At 47.5% G+C, this 26,939-nt stretch overlaps 1 protein-coding gene across 6 annotated transcripts in view; it reads right to left on the bottom strand.

Moving 5' to 3' along the window:
* LOC144934246 (glutamate receptor ionotropic, delta-2-like) overlaps positions 1-25,674 on the bottom strand; it is a 215,177-nt gene extending 189,503 nt beyond the window's left edge. For 3 of the 6 annotated variants that reach the window (XM_078859890.1, XM_078859892.1, XM_078859891.1), the window contains exons 1-2: positions 24,419-25,172; positions 22,204-22,359 (exon numbers count right to left, since the gene is read on the bottom strand). In XM_078859890.1, coding sequence (XP_078716016.1) covers positions 22,204-22,359; positions 24,419-24,512 — 250 coding nt within the window. In that variant the 5' untranslated portion in view covers positions 24,513-25,172. Of the gene's footprint in view, positions 1-22,203; positions 22,360-24,418; positions 25,173-25,205 lie in introns of those variants that run through there. The other 3 variants (XM_078859887.1, XM_078859889.1, XM_078859888.1) reach the window with 2 other exon arrangements.
* Positions 25,675-26,939: the final 1,265 nt, after the last annotated feature.

The following is a 26,939-nucleotide window of genomic DNA, read 5'->3' as shown; positions in this document are numbered from 1 at the left end:
TGCGAGCCGACGTCGCTGACGGCAGCGGCCGCACGACCGCCATTGGGCCCACACCGCCACTCGGATACGGGCGGACGTGGCGGTCCGCTGCGGTGCTACGAGTGCGGGCGTCGAGGACACTTCGCACGGGACTGCTGGAGACAGAGAGGCGTCTTCCCGCATTCATCAGGAGCCTACAATCGCGGATTCTACCCAGTGCAGGATTACCAGGCGAGTCGCGACACATGTAATACACGGCCGTATCCTACACCTCACCCATCCGCGACGACACACACTGTTGATCCCCCTTCATATGATGCACAAGGAAATGCTGTATGGGGTGCGTTGGCTCATCGTGTTTTGGGAGCCGCGCCGGGTTCGTCGGATGTGATGGCGCTTGTTCAAGGGGTTCAAGTTCGAGTTATTGTCGATACGGGGGCATCAGCGACGCTTATTTCCTTGCAAACCTTCCGATTGTTACCTACCTCGCCCCATGTTTTGGAACTAGTGGATGGCCCGTGTATAGCTGCAAATGGGGGTAGTTTGAGAATTATGGGTCGAATACTTGCAACGATACAGGTTGGGGAGGTGTGCGTAACTGGATACATTTTGGTTTCGTCTTTTCTGGCTGTACCTTGTTTGTTAGGCACGGATATTTTGCAAAAGATGCCAATTAACAATTGGAATTGCCATCAGGGAAGTGCCTAAAATTTTTGGGAACTCCGTCTAAATTTGCTCGTGTCAATGCTGTGGTCCAGGCGGTGGTTAGCCGCACGGTGCGCGTTCCGCCTGCGACGCAGATGCTTGTCTCGTTAAGATTGAAAAAAGGGCTGTCAGTAGGTAACTTGGGGGAAAGCATTCTGTTGTTGCCCTCAAATGCCGTGACACGAATGCCCTCTTTGGTGGGTGCTTTTACGATGGTGCCAGCGACGGCCGAACCGTTCATTCAGATTGTGAACACGGGGCACGAGCCGGTTGTTATTCAAGAAGGGACTACGTTGGCGCACGCGTCAGTCACGCGAGGTTTGGAAGGTGATGCATGTTTGGCAGCTGGGGGTGGTGACACGCTGCCACGGGCGGAGGAGGAACCGAGCTGGTTTCGCGAGTTGTATGAATGCAACGACGATTTGACACCCGAGCAGCGGACGCGGTTAAGGGAGTTGCTTTGGGAATTCAAGGACGTTTTTAGCTCAGAGAAGTTTGATGTCGGTCGCACGACCTTATTGCGACATCACATTGATACTAGGGATGTGCCCCCTATTCGATTGAATCCTCACTGTGTGAGCCCGCTGGAGAAGGATTGCATTCGGAAAACGGTTGATGAGATGTTGCAACAGGATATCGTCTCCCCTTCTTCCAGCCCATGGGGATCCCCGATCGTGTTGGTTAAAAAACGAGATGGTTCTCTGCGATTTTGTGTGGATTACCGCAAATTGAATAAGGTTTCGGTGGCGGATGAATACCCGCTCCCGCGCATTGAGGACTCATTCGACGCATTGTCTGGTGCAAATTTTTTTTCCACGTTAGACCTCTTGTCTGGCTTTTGGCAATTGCCTTTGGACGAGGAATCTAAACCAAAGACGGCCTTTCGTACGCCGCAAGGGTTGTTTCAATTTGATGTACTACCGATGGGGCTGCACTCCGCACCAGCCACTTTTCAAAGATTGATGGAACTTGTGTTGTCTGGATTGCAGTGGGAGTCATGTTTAATATACATTGACGACGTCATTGTGTTCAGTAATGATGATGATTGCTTGTGTTGCAATCGAAACGTCGTATACTATTATTTAATTTATTATTTTATCTTTATACGTGACTTCACCGAAAGAACCAAAGAGTAAAACCAGTTGTGTTCGTGCATGGCCAGTGCCTAAAACAGTGTCAGAAGTACGTAGCTTCGTGGGATTTGCGTCATACTACCGTCGATTTGTTAAAAACTTTGCCACAATTGCGAGGCCGCTGCACACGCTGACTGCTAAGGGTAAGAAGTTTCTGTGGGGTGACGAGGAACAGCGTTCGTTTGAAACGCTCCGGGACGCTTTGGCGGACACACCGCCGCTCGGGTATCCCAATTTTGCGGAAATGTTTAATTTGGACACCGATGCCAGTGATACGGGCATCGGCGCTGTATTGTCGCAAACGATTGATGGAGTTGAAAGGGTCGTCGCGTATGGCAGCTGGGTACTGTCCCCAGCGGAGCAAATATATTGTGTAACACGCAGAGAATTGTTGGCGATTGTACACTTTCTGCAGCTGTATCGACCATACTTATACGGGCGACAATTTTTGGTCCGCACCGACCACGCGGCACTGCAGTACTCCTTGCGGATCGATCAACCCTCGGGCCAAATGGCCCGCTGGCTTGAGGTCCTGCAGGGATACTCATTCACGATCCAGCACAGGAAAGGTACGCGTCACGTTAACGCGGATGCTCTGTCCTGATTGCCTCAGGCATCGGGCTTGTGTAGATGCTCCGAGGGATCGCTGCGCTGTGGGCCGCCACTGCAGAGCATTCCGAGCATGGCCGCTGCAGCTAATTCGAACCAGCTTGACGAAGCACCGGCTAAAGAGCCTGGGTTGCTGGGATTGTCACGGGATCGTTGGGTGTGCTTGCAAGTGGACGATCCTTCGCTTACCAAAATGAGGCTACGGGCCTCTCGTTCCAAACAGTTGGATGATCGGCCTTTCTTTGACTCGTTGACGACCTCCTGGTCAGATGGGATGTCGTCTTGCAGAAGTTTTGTATTGTGGTACCACTGTGTTTGAGAGGGGAACTTATTCGCGACACGCACAAGCGATTGATGCACTTGGGGGAGAAGAAAACGGCTTTGACTTTGAGTAACGATTTCTATTGGCCGGGATTACAGAATGATGTTCATTTGTATGTTAAAGCTTGTCACGAGTGCGCATGGCAAAAGGCGCCGGCACAGCCATATCGGGTACCATTGCAGTTGATACGTGTTTCGCAGGTCAACGAGATTGTGGTCCTTGATATTCTGGGACCGTTCCCCGTTGCCCCGCGGGGTCACAAATACCTGCTTGTGGAGATCGAGTACCTCACTCGGTGGCCTATGGCATGGTCGCTAGCGGACCAATCGGCAGGATCAATCGTGGAGGCCTTCCTGCAGGGTTACGTTTTTGACAAAGGTGCCCCGGAGCACCTGCTTACAGACCAGGGTAAAAAAAATTCGTCCCGCCTATTGAAGGAAGTGTGTGACGCATTGGGTACAAGGAAAATTTGGACATCCCCATACCACCCGCAAACCGACGAGATGGTCGAACGTCTTCATCGAACATTGACATCTATGTTGTGCCAACAGGTTAATTCGGCTCAGACAGATTGGGATCTACATGTCCCGGCGGCTTTGGCCACTTATAGATTAGCCCCACACGCTTCTACGGGGTATTCGCCTTTCTATTTGATGTATGGTCGTGGGGCCCGTTGAGATTGTGGAAGTTCGTCGGGATCAGAGTGTAAGGATTCGATACGGTCGGCGGTTGTGGCACATTCACCCGTCGTGCTTGAAGAGATATGTGGTGCCTTATGATGCCTCATCTCCCATCCCGGAACGGCCTGTATTGGATGTGTCCGACGAGCGTGCTGGGGGGCAATGGAAGGACGCACCTTAGCAGTCTACCCCCCGTGTGTCTGCAGGATCACCATTTTTGAGGCAGGGGACACCCCGGGACGCACGAGGCCACATTGGGGTCTCATCGAGGAATGAAGAGGGTAACGGAGATGGACGCACGGTTCGGGCAGAACGCTGCCCCGCACCCACGGACAGAGATACCCTGGCCCCTGTTCAGTCGAGTCGGCGTGATGGACCGGCCGCGGGAACCCGCTCAAGAAGATTGACTTTTTCTTAAAACTTTGGGGACTTGGGGATTGTGTACATTTTAGTGTCTGTTGTGCTTTTCTTGTATGTCGTAGTTTCTGCGTGGCGCGTTGTGTTTAGCCGGGACGGCTAACTTTTTCAACGGGGGGGGGGGTGATGTAGGACTTGAAATATGGCGCGCCACACGTTCTCTTGTGTTGTTGCTATGCAAGAGAGCAGTGTACAGTGGGGGGTATTTGAGGACGGTGTTGTTGTTGTTGGGCGTGATTGGAGACACCGTTAAGAGGCGCGACAGGTGTTAGGGGTAACCGGGGGATACAGGCCGGTGATTGGTTAAGAGGGTGAGTGCTTAATGACTGGCACCGCTCAGGCGGGAATAACAAAGTCACGTGAGGCTGGGGGCCTGGGGGCGAGTGGTAAAGCAGGGGGGGGAGATAATTGATTGGGACTGATTGGTGCGGATATAAAAGGATAGCGTAACGTAGAGACGGGAGTCTTGGTTGAAGCTGGAGTGATGGTGGCCGGTGATAGATAGAGCAGAGAGTATGGTAACGGTGATAGATAGAGCAGAGAGTATGGTAACAGTGATAGAGAGAGCAGAGAGTACGGTAACAGTGATAGAGAGAGAAGAGAGTAGGGTAGAAGAGGAGTGTACGGACCTTGGGAGAGACGGAGAGAGAGCAGAGCGGAATCGCGGAGCGAGCGAACGGGGAGACAGGGAGTGTCGTTAATGACGGACGGTGGAACGGAGCGAACGGGGAGACACGGAGCGGTGACGATGAGGAGGTGAACTCTAAGTGTGAATAAAGTGAACGGAAAGACAACCCGAGTACGAGTCCTACACACACATTGCACAATGGCAAACGGGACATCTTTATTTTATCCATTACTGTGCGAATGCCCATAAAAACTCAATGCATTTGTCAAAAAGCACTGCCTTAATAATTGAGTACATGGTACGCAACATTTAACTAGGTTTTATCACCGAATAGCTAATTGCTGCAGAAAGGTTTTCCTGCACTGTGTAGGTCATCGATGCTGTTTGATCATACCTCACCATGCTTTTCAGTGTGGGTTGGTGAAGGGGGAAGCCAGGACGGATTGAGAAGTCACTCACTACTGACGTTAGCCATGGGCCAGGAAACGAACTCAGGTGGCCGGGTCATACAGCCACACGTGAGAAACTGCGCTGCCTTTCCTCGCGTGCTTGTGACGGTTATAATGAGTGTGAAAACTTTGGACAATCTTAATTTTAGAACTTTCGTGACTGCAGGAATTATTATTTGGTTCTTTCGGTTAAGTCACGTCTAAAGATAAAATAATAAATTAAATTAAATAATAGAATACGACGTTTCGATTGCAACACAAGCAATCATCATCAGGTATAATGAAATAGCGACATAATATCTAACCAGAAAACTATAGACAGACATATTAGCAGACAGATATCACAAGATACATACATAGCGAGAGCAACACAGGTGACAGAGAGGGGTGATCGTCTCTGTGGGGTGGCCTTAAATAGACAGAGGGGGGGCGGAGGCAGAGAGAGGGAGGGGGGTTAGAAAAAATTAGCATATCAATGAGTGGTCCAAAAGAAAACGTGGTGCTGCGAGTACGATGGCACAGCAAGCAAGCCTGAAAATCAGGAGAAAGACACACTAAAATTAAATAACCTAGTAAAATATCGAAATGTAATGTAATACAACACAGAGGGTCGGTCAACACACAATTAACGCATAGCCTGGTTGATTACGTATTTCAAAGATTGCTAAGTTAGAATTTAAGTGTGAACATTCTAAAGAGGACACAGGCAGAGAAAACAAGTCGCCAGAGAGAGAGAAAAAAGATAAGCTTAAAACTTCCCCGTAGAAGTGGTTCAATCTTAATTTTAGAACTTTCGTGACTGCAGGAATTATTATTTGGTTCTTTCGGTTAAGTCACGTCTAAAGATAAAATAATAAATTAAATTAAATAATAGAATACGACGTTTCGATTGCAACACAAGCAATCATCATCAGGTATAATGAAATAGCGACATAATATCGACGAAAGTTCTAAAATTAAGATTTAACCACTTCTACGGGGAAGTTTTAAGCTTATCTTTTTTCTCTCTCTCTGGCGACTTGTTTTCTCTGCCTGTGTCCTTTTTAGAATGTTCACACTTAAATTCTAACTTAGCAATCTTTGAAATACGTAATCAACCAGGCTATGCGTTAATTGTGTGTTGACCGATCCTCTGTGTTGTATTACATTACATTTCGATATTTTACTAGGTTATTTAATTTTAGTGTGTCTTTCTCCTGATTTTCAGGCTTGCTTGCTGTGCCATCGTACTCGCAGCACCACGTTTTCTTTTGGACCACTCATTGATATGCTATTTTTTTCTAACCCCCCTCCCTCTCTCTGCCTCCGCCCCCCCTCTGTCTATTTAAGGCCACCCCACAGAGACGATCACCCCTCTATGTCACCTGTGTTGCTCTCGCTATGTATGTATCTTGTGATATCTGTCTGCTAATATGTCTGTCTATAGTTTTCTGGTTAGATATTATGTCGCTATTTCATTATACCTGATGATTGCTTGTGTTGCAATCGAAACGTCGTATTCTATTATTTAATTTAATTTATTATTTTATCTTTAGACGTGACTTAACCGAAAGAACCAAATAATAATTCCTGCAGTCACGAAAGTTCTAAAATTAAGATTGAACCACTTCTACGGGGAAGTTTTAAGCTTATCTTTTTTCTCTCTCTCTGGCGACTTGTTTTCTCTGCCTGTGTCCTCTTTAGAATGTTCACACTTAAATTCTAACTTAGCAATCTTTGAAATACGTAATCAACCAGGCTATGCGTTAATTGTGTGTTGACCGACCCTCTGTGTTGTATTACATTACATTTCGATATTTTACTAGGTTATTTAATTTTAGTGTGTCTTTCTCCTGATTTTCAGGCTTGCTTGCTGTGCCATCGTACTCGCAGCACCACGTTTTCTTTTGGACCACTCATTGATATGCTAATTTTTTCTAACCCCCCTCCCTCTCTCTGCCTCCGCCCCCCCTCTGTCTATTTAAGGCCACCCCACAGAGACGATCACCCCTCTCTGTCACCTGTGTTGCTCTCGCTATGTATGTATCTTGTGATATCTGTCTGCTAATATGTCTGTCTATAGTTTTCTGGTTAGATATTATGTCGCTATTTCATTATACCTGATGATGATTGCTTGTGTTGCAATCGAAACGTCGTATTCTATTATTTAATTTAATTTATTATTTTATCTTTAGACGTGACTTAACCGAAAGAACCAAATAATAAACTTTGGACAGTTTATGAAACATTTAACATATTTAAAATAAGTACACTCTGCACATGTGCTCATAAAAATACAAACTAAAACAAGAGAAGGGTAGAGGGAAATATATTGGATAAGGTTGTCATCTCAATGAGCGGTCCTTTACATGGGACCTTTGTTTGTGAAAAACGCCACTGACGACTCCATTACCGACAACGAGAAGGATCACCAAATTACGTGTTTCGGCTATTTCCTCGAAGAACGGGAATCTGGCCCATGGTGTAAACAAGAATATCGATGTGACCGTGAGTTGAAATCAATTCCCCCCCGCCGTCTGGTGAGAAGGTAGCGATGACGGCTTTAACGTCTGCGCCCGGTGCGGTGTGCAACGTGTGCGACGCTGTGGATGAATGCAGTTGTCATGGCCAACGTCGGGTGGCCAGCATTGGACAAAATCAAGGGAAAACGTGAGCTACTACTCCATTTGACATCTGAAGAAGGTCCCAGCCCATGGGGCTGAAACGTCAAACAACAAGCGGCACAAACTGGAAAAACACTTCAGAGAGCGAAGTATGTTTGGGTGTCCTTCACATTCACACCACGGTGTTTGGTAGCGCCTGGCAAAAGCAGCACGTTTGATGCCACTCCATGATCAAATCGGTGTCAACAAGCGAAACTAATATCTTTTTTTTTCAGCTAAGGCCCGCTGAGCTATATAGCTTTTTTCAGAAGCGACTTGGACACAAATGATAGCTCAACGAAGTGGCTTATTATCAACTGCAAATTTATAGCAGCCAAATATTCGAATCCATGCGACCACGGGGAGAGTCATGCAAACTCCAAATATACAGGTGGCGTTAGGGTCGGGATTGAAGCCACAACCTTCTGTATACCAGGCGAGTTAGTGAAAATCTCGCTACCATGACGCACCCGCTGCAAAGGTTCATAACTACTCTCGTACGTGCAGAGATGATTGTTGTCATCGCATGTTTACGTACTGTGCTGCATGCTATTGCGGCAAGGCATGATCACCCTATCATTGTCGAAATCGTTGTCAATTTCATGTGCAGAGTTCATTTTTAAGAAGCCTTGCAAATTACCCCTCCCATACTACTGATGTAAAATGACAAGTAGGGCTATTGTCAGTGTGTATTAGTCATATTAACTGGAAAATCCTGACGTCGCTGGTTTGATCTTCCGGCATGACAGTCGAGACAAGTTTATTCAATCGGGCCCCCTCACTGTCCACATGTCACCAAAGCGCCCTGGTATTGCGGTAGTGCATATTTTGTAATTTGTGAAGTGGCATGGCTCGTATTCAGGGCTTAATTTCAGACAGAGCTGTCTGGAGCTAAACTCTTGAATTAGTTTTTCCTGGAGTAGGGGAGCGGGGATCCGAGGTTTTTGGAGGTTCCCAGGCAATATAATAAGAATTTCAAGTTGTAACAACACTCACAGTTTTCGCTCGCTCTCGTAGAGGGAGAGAACAACTCGGAGGTGCGAGGAGGAACCACAGACAAGCCGGAAGGCAGTCACGCGGTGAGCCGGCAGCCAAAAATTGCCCAATCTCTGCAGTCCTCATTATATGAAGGTGTCATCGGCAAATCGATGAGGGTTTACATGTGGGAGTAAACTGGAGCACCCGGGGAAAAATCCACGCATACGAGAGGGAAGCACTCTATCTCCGTACAGCCAAAGGAGGTGAAGTCCACATTTTTGCTGTGCTGCATTCTCTTGGCGAGCCAGGGTATGGCGGGCTCGACACCCACTGGAGGGGAGTTCCACAACATCGTTGTGCAATCCACCAACCCTCGCTGCCACTCACAGTGCCGGATTACGGGCGTGCGTAGCCACCGCCGCTTCACTCTTCCGTGGGAAATGAAGGCTTGCTCTTTTGTTTTACTCAATTTCCGGCTGCAGTTGGCAGTCTGGTTATTCAGGAGATCCTTCCTTGAAGGTGAGTGAATGTCTTTCGTACCTTTTCAATAATCGTGCGACTGTTGCAGACCCTTGCCACGAACGTGACAGCCGAGGCAGGAGTCTGACTTAAAATTGAATCACATAAAAACACATCGAAAGATTGCACAACGATTTGGCAGCACACGAGCTTTGGTATAGCAAACCTCTAAATTCCTAAAATTGTGGAATATTATTTTGGACAGTTTACTCAGAATCTATGTGGGACTGTTGAACAGTCAAACGCCAGGGGTTGTTTAAATAAAGAAACTGAAAGTTGTAAAAAAACTAGCCTGCTGTTATAATAAGATCATTATTCCCCGTTAACAACCCATTGGGACATCATAACGTTGAGAAAAGACACATCTTTCGTTTAGATTGTATTAATCCCACTCTTCCACAAGAAACGCAGGTACAGCAGCAATGGATTTGCATATTTAGCCTCGAACGATCCTCATTATACTCACTGCATGGTAACTTAGCTTTAACACACTTGTAAAATTAGGTCCATTTTATAAATAGCTTCACATGATCCCATTACTGATGTCTTTTCAATTGGAAATACTGCATACCACGTAGTGATTTATTATTTATGAAAACATCTAGCATAGCTAACTTTTAAAGTTCCAGATAAGTGTCGTGTTAAAACTATTAAAGTAAACATTCAAACCACAAAGTATAAAGTAGGCACTTCTTTTGAACATCAACTATTTAATCTGTACTGGTCTTGGATCATTTTTTATTTGATTGTTTCCTGGAATATAAGTAAACACGTTTTTATGTATACAGGTTTGTCGAGAGACACAGAACCCCAATAAACAAGAATCATCATCAGAATTTAATATTCAAATGTATTTTAAAAGCGTAAAATCTACCAGACTAAATGTTCTAAAGGCGAAAATAAATAAACTAAAATACATTCAGATACCAGTCCCAGCCATGTGTTGCCATACGTATGACACACAGTGACGTCTCTTATCTCTTCATCACAAATTCAGCACTTGTGAATGAATTAGTTGTTTTCAATCGATACATCAAAGTCAGTAATAAGTATGTTCATTAACAATCAAAAGACGAATACAAATATATGTTTCACGATATGATTAACTCTGCTGTGCGGTGATTGCTGCAAAGACGGGGTAAAACGGAGCTTTTGAAAAAATGAACTGCACACCCAAGAAAAATATAAATGAAAGGCACCCTAAACATAGTTGACATTCTCTGCCTTTCAATTACTGTGACCCGCCACTGCCTCTTCCCCTAAAGCAGCTGCTATACAGCAGCAGCATCATATACGTAGAACAAAACAGGTGAATATAAAGACGGAGGACAGCACTGAGACTCGTTCACATTTGATGTACAAATATAGTCCAAAATATAACGAATGTTGACATGAGGAAACAACAAAAACGTAGCTTACATTTTGCCACGACTGCGCCTTCCCTTATGAGGACATACTTCTCAGTGACTATCCCTATTAGGAGACGATCCGAACCTCAATGGCTTTTGACAGACACGGGGGCTTGGAGGATTGCATTACTCAACGGAGCCCGATGTCAATCGCGTGCACAGTTATGCTCCGCTGTGTTGCATTCGCACTCGACGTCGTAATTGGAATTTGGCCTCGGGAATCCGGAGAGTTCTAGAATAGTTAATGCGGTGTGCCAGACGCAAACACGGGAGTATGGTGTGAGGCCGAGCCCTCCTTAAATTGGTGAATCCCAACTCGCACAGATTTGATGACGTGGCCAAAAACACTGGATGAGCAACGGCTCCTCGTGGTAATAGCTTGTGTGGAAATGCTGAGATGTTGACGCATTATTTATACTTGGTGATAATTGCGTACAAGAATAATTCAAACTGTTGAGAAAAGTAAGTGGAGTTGGGCAAGCACACGTCAAGCTCGAAAGAAAAACGAGTCAAGAATAATGTCCAACAGGGAGAAGCAGCGATGAAAGCAGCTCATTTGCCGGTGCTAGGTGTCCCGTGACCTCTTTCTAGCGATCCTACGACACTCCAAGTGGCCTCAAAGTGCACCTTGCCTGGCACAAGCGCCGTAGTGATCCCACCACCACAGTAGCGAATGGCGGTTTTTGTAATTACATTGTAGGATTGAGAAGAATATGGCGGCTCCTTGGGGAGGCCTCCATCCAGCAGTGGATTGATCATGAACGGTGATGATTAGGGTCATCAGCCGGCAGTCAAACAACGACGTTGGATAAATGCTCAGTTATACTGGTAGGAACGAAGTGGACCAGCCTACAACAGATTATATCGTCCGACCATCCGTGTAGCAACATCGCCCCCTACTGCATACACTTGGCATGACCCTACAAAAACCTTTAGACTCAGTGACGCTTTCCTGGCTAAACAAGTGTAACATTCCCTTATAATTCCCTCAGATAGCTTTTAATTAAAATATTTAAATTAATGAGGCTGTCCTGGCTAAACAAGTGTAACATTCCCTTATAATTCCCTGAGATAGCATTTAAATAAAACTTTTAAATTAAAATTTAACTCACAGCGCCCTAAAGCCTACAGCTAGGCCTAAAGCCTCGAACTACGCCTCAAACTCTCCCTTCGTATCGTACCCCCGCGTGTGTGCAAGGGAGTTAATGTTTAACAATGTTACATTCCCTGATGCTTTTAAATAGAAACATTTAAATTTAAAGCTTTTACATAAATAATAAAAACATTTAAATTTAAAATTAACTCATGGCGGCCTAAAGCCTACAGCTAGGCCTAAAGCCTAGAACTAGGCCTCAAACTCTCTCTTCGTATCGTACCCCCGCGTGTGTGAAAGGGAGTTAATGTTTAACAATGTTACATTCCCTGATGTTTTAAAATAGAAACATTTACATTTAAAGCTTTTACATAAATAATTAAAACATTTAAATTAAAAATTAACTCACAGCGGCCTAACGCCTACAGCTAGGCCTAAAGCCTAGAACTAGGCCTCACACTCTCCCTTCGTATCGTCCGATTCGGTGTAGCAACATCGCCCCTACTGCAAACACTTGGCAGGACCCTACACAAACCTTTAGACTCAGTGGGGCTTTCCTGGCTAAACAAGTGTAATAATACATTATGTTTATATTCTTTGGTTATTCGTTCCTACCAGCCCACCGCGCAGGGTCCTGTTTAAGAGACAGGATTTACTCTGATAGGCTACCTACAGCAGTGGCTACTGCCCCATCCCGAATGGCATGCATCCATTTTCTCAGAGCCTTACCACTCACAAATGAATGGTTGGTTATTTTAGCCAGTAATGCAGAAAGAAAAAAACCCACTGGCACCAAATTTATGGTGTTGTGAAAGCCCGAGAAGACATTTGTGAGAATAATCAATACATGTGCTGCTAATATATAGGTCCAAGGTGCCTTGTATGACCACTATTGACATGAAATATAAATGTTGTTGCTTCCAATGCAAGACTGTGTGGCTGGTTAAAATTATCAGCACGGCTGCAAACCTGCCCGTATTGGTATGTATTCGTTAAACATTGAAACTAGGTATTTTGCATTATTTTTTTTATCAATAGTTTATGTTTCTGTGCAATATTTATATTTCTCATGGAAAAAAAAACTAAGATAAAAAAGATAAATATATTGAAATAAACAAATATCGTTCCAATTAAAATTTAGCCCATTGAATGGTTCTATAGAGCTTATTCTGCTGCTCAATGCGAAATCGTATTAACAGTAAATAAAATTACGTAAGCACGCAAATGGTTATTTAAACACCACATGTCCTAAACATGGCGTCACACGTCGTAAACATTTATTCGGACGCTTTTTTTATTTTACGTCCAACACCAAGGTACCTAAAACTGCCACGGAGAGCAGCATAAAATCCCACCGCTGCACTTGCTAATACTTGAGCAGCACTTTCATTCGGCATCATTAAACTTTACTTGGTCCCTTGAATATGCACAATTTAATACCGAGAGCTTTCGCCATCACAGCAAATGGGCGGCACAAAATATAGTCGCCATTTGAGCACGCCACGTGACACGATGGCACCACAGCCCTACACGGCTACGACCCACCGTGGACATTGGTCACTGTTAAGGCGCAGCGCCTGAAATTGTCTCGCTCGTGCCACTGTTGGCAGAAGGGTCTCCACTCGAGGGAGGCTCGAGAGAGAGAACCACATGTACTCTCACGTGCTTACAAATGCCGGCGAGACGTTTTGGAAGAGGTGGGTGTGCCCACACTTTAGCCCACGATCGTGATCTGTCGAGCGACTAACTGTGACGTTACACATTTAAACTGCTGGGTGGACAGAGTGAGTGGGGGGCGGATTCAATACGTTTGTCTCGAGATCAAACCAGCGACGTCAGGATTGCAAGTCCAGTTATTATGACCAATACACATTGACAATAGCCCTACTTGTCATTTTACATTAGTAGTATGGGAGGGGTAATTATGCAAGGCTTCTTAAATATGAACTGCAACTGAAACTGACAACGATTGTGACAATGATAGAATAATCATGCCTTACTGCAATAGCACGCAGCACAATACTTAAACATGCGATGACAACAATCACCTCTGCACGTACGAGAGCAGTTGTGAACCTTTGCAGTGTGGGCGTCACGATGGAAAAATCTTAACTACCTCGCCTGGTATACAGGAGGTCGTAGCTTAAATTTCGACCCAAACGCCTGTATATTTGAAGTTTGCACATCTCTCTCTCTCCCCATGATCGCGTGTATTTTTCTACGGGGACTTCCGGTCTTTCCCTCCAAATTTAGAAACATGCATTTAGAGTGTTTGGCTGCTATACATGTGCACATGATAAGCTACTGCGTTGAATTATCATTTGTGACCAGGTCGCTTCTGAAAAAGAGCCATATACAGTAGCTCAGTGGGCCTTACCTGGTAAAATAAAAAAAACATTGTTTTAGTTTAGCTTAGGTGTGCGTCCACAACACTCTGGATTGTCTGTAATTGCCACACCATTTCACAAGTTAGAGAGTTCTCTGATCGAGAGATGAGCATGCTAAAAGGGTCTTTTGAACATTACGCTATATAAACGTTGGTGTCACCTGAGATGAACTCTCATAACTCAAAGTGATTTCTTGATCAAATAAACTTTTGTACCGCGCTCATCTCTCCTGTTAACAGCCATGAGCCAGTGACAGAAATGACACATTCATGTGACGGGGGCGAATCTATTCACATGACTATCATGGTTGACTTCCACAAAAAGTGGCATTCGTGTTTTTGACCTGGTAGGGATGGTCGGCTGAGTCAACTCCCAACCAGGATTTGAACTCACGGCCTTCTGATGATGAGCCACTCGCTCCTACTGATGAGCCAACCTTGCCGGAGTGATGGACTGTAGAACCATCCAGTGTTAACAAAATGGCAAAAATTGAAGATGATACTGTTTACAGCTGACACTGAATCACATTCCTGTGTTTCCAAATATACCGCACTACCATAAGCCTCATAGTTCCGTATCTTCAACAACCGTTCAGACCCAGACCATTATTAACCAGGTTCCCATCTGCTGTTGATTCTGCAGGGCGTCTCAAGGCGAAACGACTGTCGCAGAAAAAGAGGCCACCAAACTTTAATTTCCTTTCTACTTTCACGCGCCCTCGAGTCATTCCCATTGGCAGAATTAGATTCTTATTTTAGCCTTTTGACAAAAATGTGCCATGCGAGTAAGGTCCTTATTTCATTCCCTTGCCAGCCCTCTTTTCACCCAGCTACCAGACAGCATGTGTTTCATTTAATGACTTTGAATTATCTACTTATCTGTGGTGCCTTAATAAGTGTTCCCAGAGTTCTGAGAATGAGAGCATAGGCCATAACCACAATTCAGGGGGGGGGGGAAACGTTTGTGCTGTGGAATACAGTTCTTGGAGTCATATTTTGTCTTGGTTACCACACTAACAACAAACTTTTTGTATAGTTGAGGTGTCTCATACAATACTAAGTAGTGATGGGTCTCACCAAGTTTTCATTAAATTAATTAATATATATCATATGTGTTTCATTATTGTAAAACTTACAAAAGAACGGATCAAAGGAACAAGAGTGATATAGTATAAATGTTTCCAAGTCCATAGGTCTCAGAGATAGGAATGAGTAAACCTGATTAGGGCAGTCTCATATACAACTCTAATAACAAGCATCCTGATCAAATGTTTACCGTAACCATCCAGAATTATTCGCTAGGTTCGTGTCCGGTTTATTTTTGATTCTCACGGCTGAGGAGAGAATTGACAAATGAATGAGAAGACAATATTTTGACACACGTCTCTGCAGGCATCAGCAACTGTGACGAACCCAAAATAAATTCTCTCTCCGCACATGGGACATCTTCCTGCCTGCGGAAAATGATGCTTTATGTTTCACTCGTCACAGCTGCAGGGCATTATTTCAGAGGTGCTAGTTTCGAAGTCCAAGTCAAAGTGATTTCCTGTTGACAGCCTTGCGGAGCCAGTGGTGGAAATTGTACATTCCTGTGTCGGGGATGAGTCTCTTCATCAGACAAACCTCCGTTGACCTCTCCAAAAAGTATGCTTAATTTCACCGGGCTCCGGAGGAATGATGGACAGGGGTCAATCCCCCAACCAGGATTTGAACTCGCAGCCTTGCGATCATGAGCCTCTCGCTGGACCGCTGAGCCACATGGCGGGAAGTGCTGGCTCGCAACTCAGCCAAAGCGCATCCACCCCTTGAGCCAGTTCAAATCAGACCCCTCCTTGAGCAGCAGCAATCAAAGCAAGGTGTCATCATTTGGTGGCGACGTGTGCGACGTGAACCATCTGGAGCCACCAAATTGCACTTCTGTGTGCATTGTATTTACGAGAATGGGTGGTGCACAAAAGGCTCGCTGTCACCACACTGGTATCGAGAACACACGGGGGATTTGGCTTATAATTTCCTTATCAGCTCTCTGCTGGCACATTCTGAGCCAAGCACATCATCATCATCATCATAATAATATACATATCAGACCACGTGCTGAGGCTGTTTGTTCATGTGTATCCAGTAATTATTGCAGACAACCATATGTTATGTCTGTAGGTAATTGGAAAATGTAAGTTAAAATATTTATTTCATTACCACAAGAAGAATGCACTCGTATTTGTGTTATTTGTATCACTTAAAATTATTTTACTTACAAGATATTTGTTTTTATTTCATTGTGTTTGATAATTAGTCCTCCAACAAATGATTCATTATGCATGATACATCTATGCAATACTTTAAAACACAACTGTACAATGTGGGTTGGATGAACAAAATCATACATGGTGGTAAACTGTTTCCCAATCTAGCACAATCCACACCATTTGCTACTGCTGGTATAGATACCAGCAGGAGCACATTGTGAATCTACAGCCATGATATGTGCATCCTCATGAGAACTCTGAAAGTACCAGAATACTTGGAAGGGTACATGTGTCCAGTCTTCAAATGCATTGTGGAAAGTGCTCACAATGCAACATTACGTGCCTCGTTCCTGTAAATACACATTTATAGCTGTGATATGTTTATTCTGCGTTCTTAAAGTTGAAGGGGTTTTCATTGGTTTCATAGGGGTTGGCTGAGTGGAATGCCTTTTGTATATAAAAAAATATATAAGCCAAACTATATCCTGTTTCCCCACGTGTCGATAAGAGTTGTTGGCCCACTGACTTTTCAGACCATTGTTGCCCAACAGCATGTAGTCATGCAAGCAAATTCTGGACATGTAATATTATTGGTCGTACGGTGCGAAAGAAGTTCAAGATACATGGGTCTCATCAGCAGTCAGGATTGTGAAATAAATACTGGATTTTTTTTCTAAACGGTTGCTGAGCACAGCACACCCAAAGCCCAAATTGCCAAGTGGCCAACAATGAACAACACTTTCTAAGTTGTCGTTGATTAGAGTTGACATGTTATTGGCAAGGGCACACAATTCAAATCATAGGCCCCGGTTCAACACCAAAAACAAAAGCAATATGCAGCACTATGGCTAATGACCTTCCATTAAAAAATATAAAATAATTTTATAATACACATTGTTGAATGTTGCTGGGCTGGATAATGCACTGCTTTAAGAGACTATGCATTCCAGAAAATGCGATAGGAGCCACTTTCCACTTTTAGCCGGCAAGGTGGCACAGTGGTGACAATTGTGCCTCACAGCAGGGAAAGTTTGGGTTTGATTTCTGACCAGGGCACCTCTCCTGTTCTGCATGGGTTTCCTCTGGGTTTCCTGCAGGTTCTTAGATTTACTCTCAAAGCCAAAAAGGGAAAAAAACCCGTACAATGTAAAGAGCATTGGGCAAAAACATTCCAATGCTGAATAATAACCTGACAATTACTCATTTGGGATTACACATAGCATTATCATTCTCGACTTCAAATACTTGGCAGGACCCTGCTGAAAAAGTATTGAGAATCAATAAAACTGTCCTGGCTAAACAAGCGATATACTACGACTAATAACAAGAGGACAAATACATGCGAACATCTCCAGCAGTTTTGCCTGCCAGATCATTAGGGATACCTACCCTCACTACAGCCCAAATATACCTTATTTGTGTGTGGTGCATGTGTGAGGCGTGTGTGTGCATGTGTGAGGAGCAGCGGCGCAGCAGTTAGCGTGCTGCACTACGAACCCGGAAACAACTACCGCTCACGGCCAACATCAATGACGAATATCTGAACCGGCTCCTGGGGCTCCCCTATGTCGACTCAGCCTCAACTGAGTACCTGGCACGGTGTGTATTAAACATTGTCAGTAGGGAGACAAGGGCGGCTAGGCGTGGTGCCGTGATGGCTTTCATAGGTGCTTGCTAGCAGCACTCGCCCAACAGTCTGCGAAGGCTATGAGGGGGATCTTTGTCTTTGGTTGCCACGCAAAGCGGTAGCGTAGTAGTTAGGGAATTGTGCTGTAAACCCCAGCGTCTCGAATCCCCTTGGATAACATCGGTGGCACGTGGCCTCTGAACTAAGGAGTACCTGGCACGGTGTACAAACACAACCCATGGAGAGGCAAAGCCAGAAAGGCATGGTGCTAACCACATCACCTCCTTCATGCACTGCACTAGCCTTTAATAGGTGCTCGCCAATCCACTTGTTCCAACTGCCTGGACATATAGGGGGCCATAGTGAGGTTCTTTTTTATACTGTCTCTCTCTTTGTTTCCCATGAGATTATTTACGCGCTACGATGAACGATATTTGCACAAAACGTTGCCCATTTGATGTTTTCTTTTAAGTTAGCGTCATTGACGAACGCGTGCAATTTTTTTCACTTCTGGTTATCAATCGGATGTTTAACGAAGCACCACCGCGCCGTTTTTCCTTCGAGAAGTGCAAAAGACGCCGCCGAATATCGACACCAAAATCACAACGCAGGATTGGGGAGTGGGGAACTGCAGTGCATGCTGCTGTTGCGCGGTGTAAGGGGAATGAAATGCCTCGCTGGATCGCGCGCGTACAAAAGTGTGCGCGCGCGATTCATTACGCATGAGACGTGGGCGCGGAGGGGGGTAGTGATGGGGGGGTAGCGGGGGGGGCGCTGGGAGGCATCGCGAATGCACGAGGACAACCATCGCTCGTGCGCGCGCCATCAAAACGCATCCGCGCTGACCTCCGTATGTGGGAGCTCATCCCGGATTCGCCAACTTGCCCAACGAAGTGTCGGCGGTGCCGTTCGCTCGACTTCCACTCCACCCCCCCCAACGTCGTCAGAAAATAAAATAGCGGCGGCTTTGACGGTGGCAAGACGATCTAGGATCACTCCCACGCGCCCTCCTGCCCGCCCTGTCCGCCCGTCCACTTTCAAGATTTTTTTGCGGTAAAATAACGCCCTTTAATTGTCGTGAAAGAAGAGAAAAAAAAGGATGATTTAATCTCGGCGCACACGCGCCTGTCTCCTTGAAGAATCGTCTAGCCGGGGTGGGGGGGGGGACGCAGGCGCACTGGGGTTGGCATATCCCAGTGTGAGCGGAGGCAAAACTTCAGTGATCATGAACATGGCGAAGGGACGTTAAGAAGGACGTAGGCAGGGAAGCATGGGGGGAGGAAGCTTTGAACTGGCATGGGTGTCAGCATGTCACGTCGGAACTTCTACTCTGTACTGCAAAAGTAAAATCGCTTTCTCCAAGATACCAGGGTTTCAGACAGCGCGAGAAGACTCCTAAGATATTTAAAAGGGGTGGGATTAGATGGGAAGAATAGTTCTACGCATCGTTGAGAAGTCTGCCTGACAGGATGAGCCAACACCCTGCCTTGCCGTCACTAACTGAAACGCTCCTGTAGGTGCCATAATGAATGTTGAAATAAGTTATATTGAAAAAAAACTTTTTATTAAACACGCTTTAATAAAATGTACCGTACTAGTAATGGGAGAACTCCACGACTCTAGGAAGTGGCCCCGAAGCTTGCCATAACGCAAAGGACCGTGGTGATTTACAGCCAACGTTAGTTGAGCGTGGACAATTATACCCAAGCCGAAACATAACATATAAAAAAGAATGTTTAAAAACATTTTCTTTTTTTATGATAGAATATAGTATTGTCATCAATATGACATAAGTATACCAAATTTGCAGTCGATACCACATTGGGAAGTGGGTAAAAATTGAGTTTCAAGATTTGAGGATACAACAACAGACAGTTAGTTAATAAAAAAAAAGCGTGTAAAAACGCGACCCGCGTGGAACAAAGCACTATAACCGAGTAACACAATCTGCTTAAGAGCATTACATGTTCATCTTTAAGGTCGATTCACACCGACTATACACGTGACATTTTTCTTGACAATGTTGAAGCCTCACTGTCCCAGTAGATGCATTGTTTTGTTGATTACTCCTCTGAAAACGCAGCTCTTGATTTAAGGTGGAGGAGGGGAATACCCGAAACAATTGATGCACAATCCCCTGCACATGAAGGCACAAGTGCATTATGCTGTGTGTATGATTGCGTAAGAGTCCTACAAAAAAAACCCTCCGAACCTCTCAACGGAACCCTGGGAGATGCTAATGCATGGCTGCATTTCCATTCATCGCAGACATCAGCAGTGTCCCGAGCAATGCCCGGCCATTTACTACCTTTCAGTCAAAGGGGTACACGCGCTAATGTGCATATTTGTGTAATAGCTCATCATCAATCAAAACAGAGCAGACGCTTAAAAAAACTGATCACTAAGTAGGCAAACAGCTCATTAAACAGTGCCGTAAACGCAGAATGCCACATCAAGGCATACATGCCACACAAGCAGAGGCCCTTTAAGATTACATGGAAATCAATAGTGCTCTTTTTTGAAGTGTTTCACAGGGATGCGATCAGATGCCTTCATTAGCGTTTAGCGACGTGCGCATTTCAACGTTTAGCGAACAAGGCCACACGTGACATTGTGGGATTGCTGCGCGCAGTCTAAATGCCACACGCGTGCTCCGATGCCATGCGGCTGTTTCAAATCCATGATTTGTTTTTCTCTTTCAAGTCTGTGATTATTTTTTTATTCGCGTCATACCAATTAAGTGAAATAAGCACATCAACTAAAAATAAATAATAATTCGATTGTGCCCTGTTTAATTCTCAAATAGGTGGGTCAAATTAATTTCAATTAGTGACCGTTGCCATTTGGCAAATTTGCAGTTATGGCTCGAGCCTTCTTCGATGTCTGCAAGGATATAGCAGGGGGAGGAGGATGATGGCACGGAGCACCTTGTTACGTCCCAGCCTCTGCCCACGTGGAGCACAGACAGCCAATACAATCAATGCAATTCATGATCGTGACTGATCTTTCGGTATTCCGTTTGTTAATGAGGCAGCTGTTATTCGGGGATGGTTAACCTGACGGTTTGCAAGTAGGCAGTGCCAGAAGGGACGATCCGAGATAATTGCACAGACCACCCCCTTCACCAAGACCGTTACAATTGCGCGCCAAGTAAACGCTTCACAAAAGTAAAGGCATCTGGACACGCTGTCCGAATTGGTGAAAACGGAGAACTGCCTGTTGTACGAATAACACTGATGCAGCGTGGGTAGGAAACGTGAGATAGGCGTTCACGGCGAGGCAAAATGCTGCGTCTTTTGTCAAGCGCTCTGAGAAATTGTGGACACAACACAATGCATCAACATGTGCGTATGAAACGCGTGCGCATAACCGTGACACGATGTGTAAATGTACACAAACGAGGGAATATACTCGCATGATGATGAGCAGTCCAAAAAGTATGAACATTCGCTTTCAGAAAGTCACACCGACCTTGCGCTACGTTAATGTAAAACCCCGCGTTTTAAAGCCATAATAACAATAATGATAAGCAGTACATTGCGGACGTGATTAATGTATACAGGATATACACACACATGAAACAACATAATGCATTGGCACGAGCACGACTTGAACAAACAACTTCCCACGTCCCTTACCAATACCGCTTCATGACAGAAATTTGCAAGGCAGCAACATTTCCGGGCAATAGCCACGGCTATTCATCAGAATGCTCCTTCTACTCCGATATTTGCTCGAAACGTCAAAGTACCATAACTATATTTATGTTAGTAACCAGTAGTAATGACGAACAAGATTAATGTTTCATACATGTTTTTACATATATATAAATGTGCCTTACTGCTTCAGGCAGTTCAACACGTCGGTGTATACCAGGCCCGATTTCAGTGGCGTACAACATTCGAGCAGCAAGCGGAGATGCAGCAGCAACTGCCTGTAAACGTGTCCACAATCATCTGCATAATGCCCGTTTGGTCCCGAATGTTTTATTTCACTTACATGGTTATTTCATTATTTCCCTTCTCACCCCCCCCCCCGCCCCCATTCACAGAGAGATAGGGATTTATGACACCAGGGGGCATGGCTGACTCGCTCTTTTGTGAGTCTTCAATTCTCACCACCCCCCGCCCCACGGGAGTGATGGAGACGAAGCACCCCCCCCCATCCCCCCCACTTTGCTCCCCATCTCTCGAGTTAATGGCACTCACACACTCGTGCCCACACCGACTCACTCACTCACTCGCGCCACAAACTCACTCGCTCGCTGGCTAGCTCGTTCGCTCTCTCTCTCACACACGCACACATACAAATGCCACGGTTTCTCTCACTCACGCCGGGTCGCTCGCTCACGGCGCTCACTCACAAGGGCGGCGTTTCTCACCTTCCTGGACGGCCTGGAAGGGGTTGTTTCCATCCACGTACTTGACGGAGTAGGCGATCTTCTCGCTCTGGAGAATCTCGTCGTTGCCGTTGATGTCCGACACCGCTTGGCCGAACACCTCGGCATCCTTGGTGGCTGTTCGCTCGAACACGGCGCCTGCACACACGCGCACGCACACACGTGCACGCACGCGCACACACGCGGGCACACGCGCACACACGGGCACGCACGCGCACACACGGGCACGCACCACGCTGGCCTGGGGGGGTTCTCCACACTCGGCACCGAGCGCCTCTCCGCCTCCTCCACACCGCGTCGCGCAGTGCGTGTGAGATGTACAACGCCGTGTTCGTATACCACTGCCCTGTATATCCCGCAGACACCCAATCAGCCAAAACGGTCTGGAATGATCTCGTGTTCATTATGAATAATTATGTTGAATTTACACGTCATTCAACCTTACCAGCGAAATTATGTTGTGTGTGTGCAACGCTCGTATGACATTATAATTTGGTAGGAGAGGCAACTCGGAGGTCTGTCGGATACAAATCAGCGGCACCTTCAAACTTGGTGCGGGGAGGAGGCATATGCAGTGGGCACGACGGCATTTCAAACCAGCAAAACGATCCGCATAAATTACGCGCAAGCAACAGTCGGATAGCGCCATTCAGCGATTGCAATGACGTGCACTGCATTCGACGTTCGCTTCAAAGGCTCTTCATTTATATCCGTGACATATTTGTTGCTTTTATGAATTATTTCTGCAATGTTCCCTGCGGTGAATTTTCTAACCGTGTGTGTGTGCGCGCATATAACCGTGTTGACAATGCATTGCCATGCTATCATTTGGTCTGTCCGTGGCGCTTTTTGCCCGTTCGGCAGCTCGCTCGCACAGCCGCACAGCGCACAGGGCGAGCGCGGCTTGCCGTGAAAAGTTGGTGACATGTGCACACTCGCACTAATTGTCACCTTTGACAGCAGGCGCGTGAATAACAAAAAAACGTGGCCAAGAAAGCAATGCAAATGTTGCCCAGCAGCGCGAACAAATAGCATCTCTGAGTTGCAACGTCGTCTCGAGTTGGCATTAACCCCGCCGCGACAATTTGCCACGTGGATACACATATGCAACACTGGGCATGTTCGTCTGTGAATTCCCTGTGCGCACGACCGTGATGCCTGGGCTAACGTGACGCTCGGCCCCGGGCGCTGTGATGGCTATCTCGCGGTTGGCGTGCACGCGTGTTGCCCTAAGCCATGCGTTAAGTGGGGTGGCAATGCTGTTAGAGCTGCCACCTTGAGTGCTCCCGTGCACCTCCATCACCCCCCCCCTTCTCCGTATCTCGCCTTTCCTCGCCGGTAGCAGGGCTCACACAACAAGCGAGCCAGACTGGGTGGCTATACAGGCAAGTCCGTATAGGGGGTGCGACGCCCGTTGCAATAACAATATATGGGGGGCGATATATAGTCCATCGTAAGAGTTAACACACGGACGGACTGGTGATGCCCGCCGAGCTCATGTCACAGGCTCCGTTAGGTGCGTGTATTGCAAACGCATCGGTGTCGTGGCTACGGGGTGGCATTGGCTTTGCCGTCACACACACGCGCACGGAGTCATCACGCCGTTGTATCCGCGCCATCGTCAATCGGAGGCAGGCAGACCACTGTATGCAGGAATTCAAATGAGAGGAGATACCGAAGCGTGTACAATTACGACGGCTTTCGCTCGGAGAATATTAAACGGGGAGTTGTTCTGGCAGCATCTTCGTTGGCACGTTAAATCTCAAAGGATGAAAAGGATCATTGGCACAAGCGGCTGTTTAACATTCTGAGAGCGAACGACGGGAGCTCAGATCCGCCCGTTTTACAGCAAATTAAAGCGAACGCGCCCCGTTCGTGGCGCTGCCGGAATGATGTGAACTCGGTGCGCGGTGCCTACTCGCAGTGCAACGCACTCACGTTCCACTCGCTGCTGCTGCTGCGAGCGGCGCGCGAACACATTCGCGATCGCAACATAACGCACAAATTAACCCCAAAACAGAACCTCGCACGAGCAGTCAGAGCCTCGATCCTCAGCCCTGTGAAATTACAACGACAGAAAAAAAACACATTCCTCTGCAGGGCCCCGTCCTCTTGAACCAAGCGCAAAGCACAGACATGCATTGGCACGCACGCACGCACGCTCGCCTCACACCGCCGCGCAGAGCGGAGCACGCACCTATGTGAATGATGGAGTCGCTGATTGCCACGGAGCCGCAGCAGCTCACCACGATCCCGAGCGCGAGCAGACAGCGAGCTCCCAATACTCCCATTGCATCGCCCGGTCTCCTCTTCCAGCGACGCTCCGCAAGTTTCACCCGCAGGACGAACGAGACGCAACTCGGGCGCTCACGCCGCTCCGATCCTCCTCCGGTGTCTGTGAGCGCCGAAACATGCGTATCGCGGCATCCGAGGGGCGACTGAGCTCAGCAGCGATGCGCCGGTGGCTGCCGAGCAGACATTGCCAGATGCTCTCGCAGCGAGCGCAGGTCACGTGCTCATTCTCTCGCGCGCGCTCTCTCCCGCGCGCGCGCCCGCTCTCTCTCTCTGTCTCGCTCTCTCCCGCGCGCTCTCTCTCTCTCGCTGGATTTTTTTGCCGGATGCGCGTTCTCGTGGTAAAGGCGGACGCGCTCCGTCTGACGGGCGGCGCGAGTCAGGCGCGGTGGCGCAGGCGGCTTGCAGGCGGCGCGCGCTCGTGGCGGAAAAGCAGGGGCGGGGAGGAGTGGAGAGAGAAGAGGGGGCAGTGGGGGACACACACACACACCAGTGTGTACGCTAAGCAGGAGAGGGGGAGTGAGAAAGAAAAAAGACGAAAAAAATGAACAGTGCTGTTTTCTTTCGCGGCTTCTTGTGAGGCTCGCCTCGATGCGCAGCGACGAGTGCGTGAACACGCGCACTCGATATTACTCTAGATGTTACAACGGGTGTACTGGATATTATAATAGTTATGGTATGCTTGGAGGCACCTGTATCTCCGCGCTTAACGGTACAACGTGCGTCGAGGGGTCTCTGTGAACCACCCCATGGCAACGCGCGCACAGTTCAGGAAGGAGCACGGGGAGGGGGATGGGAAAAGTGACGCCACTCGCTGAACGTCAACTGGAGAAGACGTTAGCGCCTCCATAAATTACTTCCATCTTGACCTTGAAGCGCAAACCAACGAGACAATGAACACCCGCCGCTGCCAGCAGCCTGCCCGCCCTGCGCGTTCAGTACGGCGCGTATACTCCACTTGGCACTGAGGCAATTTCGAACGCGCGACGGGTACTGCGACTTTTCCGAGCGCAGTTGGCAAGGGTGTGCCAAAGCGAGATGCTGCATCGATCAGAACTCCGGTGTCTGCGTTAGGAGGAGCCTCGGTGGGGCGAGCGGCCTCAGCGCGCGCCGAGTGAACGATGCCTTCCCGGCCATCGGAGTCGCTTCGATCCCAGCATCAGCGACATGTTTCCCCCAGTGATTCCTCATCCCGGGGCCCCTTGTTCAATTCAAGCGCGCGGCGGCAAATCAATGTTGACGTAAGCGGCATTGATAGCGGGCGGGCGGGGAGGAGCGGGCGTGGGCACGGGCGGGTCCCCGCGCGTCTCGGCTCGGGCCACACGGAGAGCAGCCGACCACACGGGCGGCGCGAGACATTTGCTCGATGTGAAATTAACGATACGAAAAAAAAGGTCTGGAGATGGTTTCACAGCCGCTGCTGTTGCGATCTGACGCCGATAGCGCGCAAGAATTGTTGACGGTTGATTTGACCGAGTTCCTTTTCGCACGTTTTATTATTTACTTATTTATTTACGTCTCGTAAGGGGTCAACGCGTCGCGCGTTATGGATTTGCGTCGACGGAGATTAAACGTATCTGCGAGGTGGCACTCTTCCTTTGCCCCGTTGTTTCGTCGTGACGCTCGGCTCTGCCAGCGGCGCGGCGCGGTTCCGTAGACCGTGATGGTTTTATGGGAACGCTTCGCAAACGCGTTATCTATTTATTCGCGTATTGATTTCGAGCCAATTGCTGGCTTTTATTTAACGTGGGATGCTGCGGTGGTGGAGGGGTGGTACGAATGCGCGACCGTTCGTGCGCACGTGTGTGCGCGCGTGTGTGTGGGCGCGCGTGGTGGGGAGCGGTAGTGTAGCCGTTAGCACACTACGCTATGAACCCGGTGACCCGAGTTCGATCCCCGATCATCGCCAACACCAGTGACGGTTATCTGAAACGGTCCTGGGTCTTCTCTAGATCGACTCAGCCTCAAATGGGCACCCGGTGTTATGTGTAAACAGATGCAAGAGGGAGACAAAGGTGGCTGGCGTGGTGCTGGCCGCCCACACTATCATGTGCCGCGCTGACCTTAATAGGTTCTCTAACAGCACTTGCCCCAACATTCTGTTAAGGTTATCCGGGTGATTTTTGTCTTTGTGCGCGTGCGTTTATGTGTGCGCGTGTGCGCGCACGCACGCACGCGGTGGGAATGGTAATGCGCTGGTGTCTGCTGCACGTGACGCCAGCGCGGGCTGCTGCTGCTGCACCACGCACCGTGGCAATGGATCCGAGGATTACCCGCGGGCCCGGGTGGGCTGCGCGCACACGGCCACCGGGAGCCCCCGCGCGGCGCGCGCGGTATGGATCTGATTTACTACTCCGGTTACTTACTTACCCGTGGGCCATGTGCGGTTTGTATGGCGTCGTGGGGAGTAACGAACGGTCGGTCGC

This window comes from Lampetra fluviatilis, chromosome 9, assembly GCF_964198595.1.
Source record: "Lampetra fluviatilis chromosome 9, kcLamFluv1.1, whole genome shotgun sequence".
Lineage (NCBI taxonomy): Eukaryota > Metazoa > Chordata > Hyperoartia > Petromyzontiformes > Petromyzontidae > Lampetra > Lampetra fluviatilis.
The sequence above is the reverse complement of the archived record's forward strand: the minus strand, read 5'-3'. Positions and strand labels throughout refer to the sequence as shown.